At 25.7% G+C, this 3590-nt stretch overlaps 1 protein-coding gene across 1 annotated transcript; it reads right to left on the reverse strand.

Moving 5' to 3' along the window:
* Positions 1-386: 386 nt before the first annotated feature.
* On the reverse strand, positions 387-2357 carry LOC124942678 (ribonuclease 3-like protein 2). The gene is made up of 4 exons (XM_047483224.1): positions 1991-2357; positions 1762-1914; positions 896-1272; positions 387-690 (listed from the first exon to the last, which is right to left on the reverse strand). Exons 1-4 carry the CDS (start codon positions 2300-2302, stop codon positions 516-518), a joined length of 1017 nt encoding a protein of 338 aa, XP_047339180.1. The 5' UTR covers positions 2303-2357; the 3' UTR covers positions 387-515.
* Between the last annotated feature and the right edge of the window lie 1233 nt (positions 2358-3590).

Raw genomic sequence — 3590 nt, forward strand, 5'->3', positions numbered from 1 at the left:
CACTTTCGCTTTACGAGTCGCTTCCCAAAGTCGTGCTCCCAATCATTTTTTTAAAAATAATAATAATAATTTAAATAAATATATAAATAATCAAATTTATAAAAATAATAATTTAAATTGATATATTAAAATATAAATAATTAAATTGATAAAAATAATAATTTTAAAAAATATATATAATATAAATTATTAAATTTAGGATATATTTAATAATGAGTTATAAAAATTAAAATTAAAATAATTAAAAAATTGAATGAAAAACAATAAACTCTTGGGTCCAAATTTGACATCACTTCTTTCAGAAAACCCACAAAGTTTCTATTGGCCCATGGACCTATTTGACCTATAAATATTGATTCAAGCTACAAGAATTCTAGTTTTTTTGGAAAACACCAATTACAATCAAAGTTAACAAAATTACAATCAATCAGATGAACACAAACATTCCAATAGTCTCACAATACTTCACATATGTTGGAATAAAAAATCTGAAGTCTAAGATAAAAAAAAAAGCATCATATGCGTCCATCTTCATGTAAACTCTGAATCATCAAAGAAGCTGCAGAATTTTCAGCATCTTTTATCCTAGTCTTATGTTCTCCAATCTTGGAAACCAACTTCTCTCGGATATTAATCTTAACGGAACACATATAGCGTCTCCCCTTTGAAGGCTTTATTTCCTCTTCAACTCTGCATGTGCATGAAACAAAATATAAAATGAAACTTTCACAACTAAAACTTATCTTTACACATATTTGTGTCATTCTCAAGTTCAATCAAGGTATTCTTAATATAAATCAAACCTAAGATTTCAACTAGTTCAAGACTCTTACTACTTCAATTACCCTTATTGAATTAAAATAAAAGAAAAAAAAACGAGTATAAGTTGTTCTACCTGTAAACGGGGTTGTGCCATTTTTTCTTTGAACAAATTTCATGCAATTTCTGCTTTGCACCTGCAATCTCATTTGTACCATCAATTACTTTGTAAGCATTTAACTCTTTGTTGTTGCATCTTGAATAGTCTCCTAAATTCTCGAGAGCTATCTTTGCAGCATGAAGCTTCGCAGTGTCCCTTTGTAAGGAAGAACTAGAGGCAACAAAATCATCATCAATATATACACTAACAATGATCATTCCATTTTCTTTAGAGTTCCTAAATTCCAATTGATTTCCATATTTTTGACAGAGTTCTAACAGTTGCATCACAGGTTGAGGTTGATTCTGGATTATATCATATGTGAAAATTGGCTCCATTATGTCTCTGAAGACCTAGAAGACGATAACAATATACATTTGTCATATTGATGAACATAAATCACGTCAAACAACTATACAATGATCATATTCTATTTTAGACTATTGTAATTTTTGACCAACATAAAGATGTATATTTTTTTGGGAAAAGAAAATTGATACCAAAACAGCCATATACTATTAGAGATTTTTGTCTAAATATGAATCCAAGTAAGATTTCATTTGGAAACAACACTTAATCATTAAAAAAGTATTAAAGGTTTCATATCTACATCCAAATCTCTATTCACTACTACTAATAAATACCCTTTTATAAAGAATTCAAATAATCCATGAGAACAAAAAGATGAGAATTCACACTGTTTTTGTTGCAATGAGTTATCAATAAAGACAATAAACTGATGACAATTTATTAGACAAAAATAAGAATACATAACCTAATACCTTGCAGAGATATATGAAGAAATTGAAAGAATTCTATCACAAAAGTTGAAGAACAATTACCATCCAAAAGGCCAGCAAATCAAACTGCAAGTCGATATAAACTGCAGCCGCCACAGACTCAACAATATCAGCCAAAACCTTAGGTGCCTTCACCAATCCACCATAAACTACAAAACCCTCTTCTTCCTCTACTGCATACACAAAATCCCTAACCTAAAATACCCACAAAAAATAAAACATCAATTGATAAAACAGGATACAAAAATCATTAAAGGAATCCACAACATACCTTGTCATTGATAGATACATCATTATGTCGAACATAACGATAGAGTTCGTGTCGAACAGAAACACGAGCAAGCTTCTCCGTGCTAATGTTAGCAGATCGGATGAAAGATAGTTTACCCTGATCAAGTTTAGGATATTTGGTGAATAAAAAGTTGGTCATCGCGAGACTAATGGCGGCGTCGCCGAGGAACTCTAAGCGCTGATACGAATCAGAAAATGCGTAAGAAGAGTGAGTGAGAGCATCTTCTATTAGCTTCTTATCCTTGAATTCGTAATTGAGAATCTTCTCAACTGCCCTGATAGAATCGTCCATGACCGTCTTTCGCCGCCGCCGCCGCCAAGAACAAATATTTGATTTGAAGAAGACTTGAAAGTTGTGTTGAAATTGTATGACTGTAACTCAAATTCTAATTTTTATATTTGAAAAAAATATATATTAATATTAATAATAATAATAATAATAATATTATTAATATTATTATTAATAATAATATGTTTAATTTTTATATTCATGTGATTATTTTATCTATTTTCCACCTAATAATATAGTAATGTCATCCTCATCCTCTTCATCCTGATGTACAGTTAAATAATAATATTAATATTAGTAGTTTTGATAATTTTAATAATAATAAAAAATTTAATTTTTTTTGATAATTTTAATAATAATAATAATAATATTAATAATGAAAATATTAATAATAATAATTTTTATCTTGTATTTTTAATGAAAAAATATATAATAATATTAATTATATTAATAATAATAATAATATTATTATTATTAATATTAATAATAATATGTTTAATTTTTATAATCATAAGATTATTTTATCTCTTTTCCTCCTAATAATGCCAATCTTCCTATCCATGTGCGGCTAAATATTAATATTAATAATAATAATAATAATAATAATAATAATAATAATAATAATGAATAATTGTTTTATCTTGAATTTATTTGTAATAAAATTGAATTATAAATTATAAATATTATTTATTAAATATTGGAGAATAAATTAATAAATATTATTCAATGAATATTGGATCACTTTTCAGTGCCTACAAGCACGGTGTGACTTTAAATAATTTTAATAATATTGATAATTTTAATAATAATAATAATATGTTTTATTTTTATATTCATGTGATTATTTTATCTATTTTCTTCCTAATAATGCTAATCCTCCTCATCCATTTGATGTGTCCACATTGGAGAAACAAAATAAAAAAAATTAATATGCACCACTTCCAATTGAACAACAAATTCTAGTCATTTATGTAGCTGGTGGTTAAATATTAATAACATCACATTTTTAGATAATTTTAATAATAATAATATTAATATAAATAAAAATATTAATATTATTGATAATAAAATAATTAATATTAATAATAATTTTAATAATGAACAATTAGAGCTCGTTTTATCTTGGATTTATTTGTAATAAAATTGGATTATAAATTTTAAATATTATTCATTAATTATTGAAGAGTAAATTAATTAATATTATTCAATAGATATTGGATAATCCGTGAGTGCCTCTACGTGTGTGACGTTAAATAATAATAATATTAATAATTCTAATCATAATATATTA

Source organism: Impatiens glandulifera, chromosome 6, assembly GCF_907164915.1.
Source record: "Impatiens glandulifera chromosome 6, dImpGla2.1, whole genome shotgun sequence".
NCBI lineage: Eukaryota > Viridiplantae > Streptophyta > Magnoliopsida > Ericales > Balsaminaceae > Impatiens > Impatiens glandulifera.

What these genes read in the sequence shown, in the direction of transcription:
- LOC124942678 (XM_047483224.1), bottom strand. Translation starts at nt 2,302, where the DNA reads ATGGACGATTCTATCAGGGCAGTTGAGAAGATTCTCAATTACGAATTC. An exon ending in ATGTATCTATCAATGACAAG is followed by an intron (nt 1,915 to 1,990) that starts GTATGTTGTGGA and finishes TGGGTATTTTAG; the next exon opens with GTTAGGGATTTTGTGTATGC. An exon ending in ATTTGCTGGCCTTTTGGATG is followed by an intron (nt 1,273 to 1,761) that starts GTAATTGTTCTT and finishes ATCGTCTTCTAG; the next exon opens with GTCTTCAGAGACATAATGGA.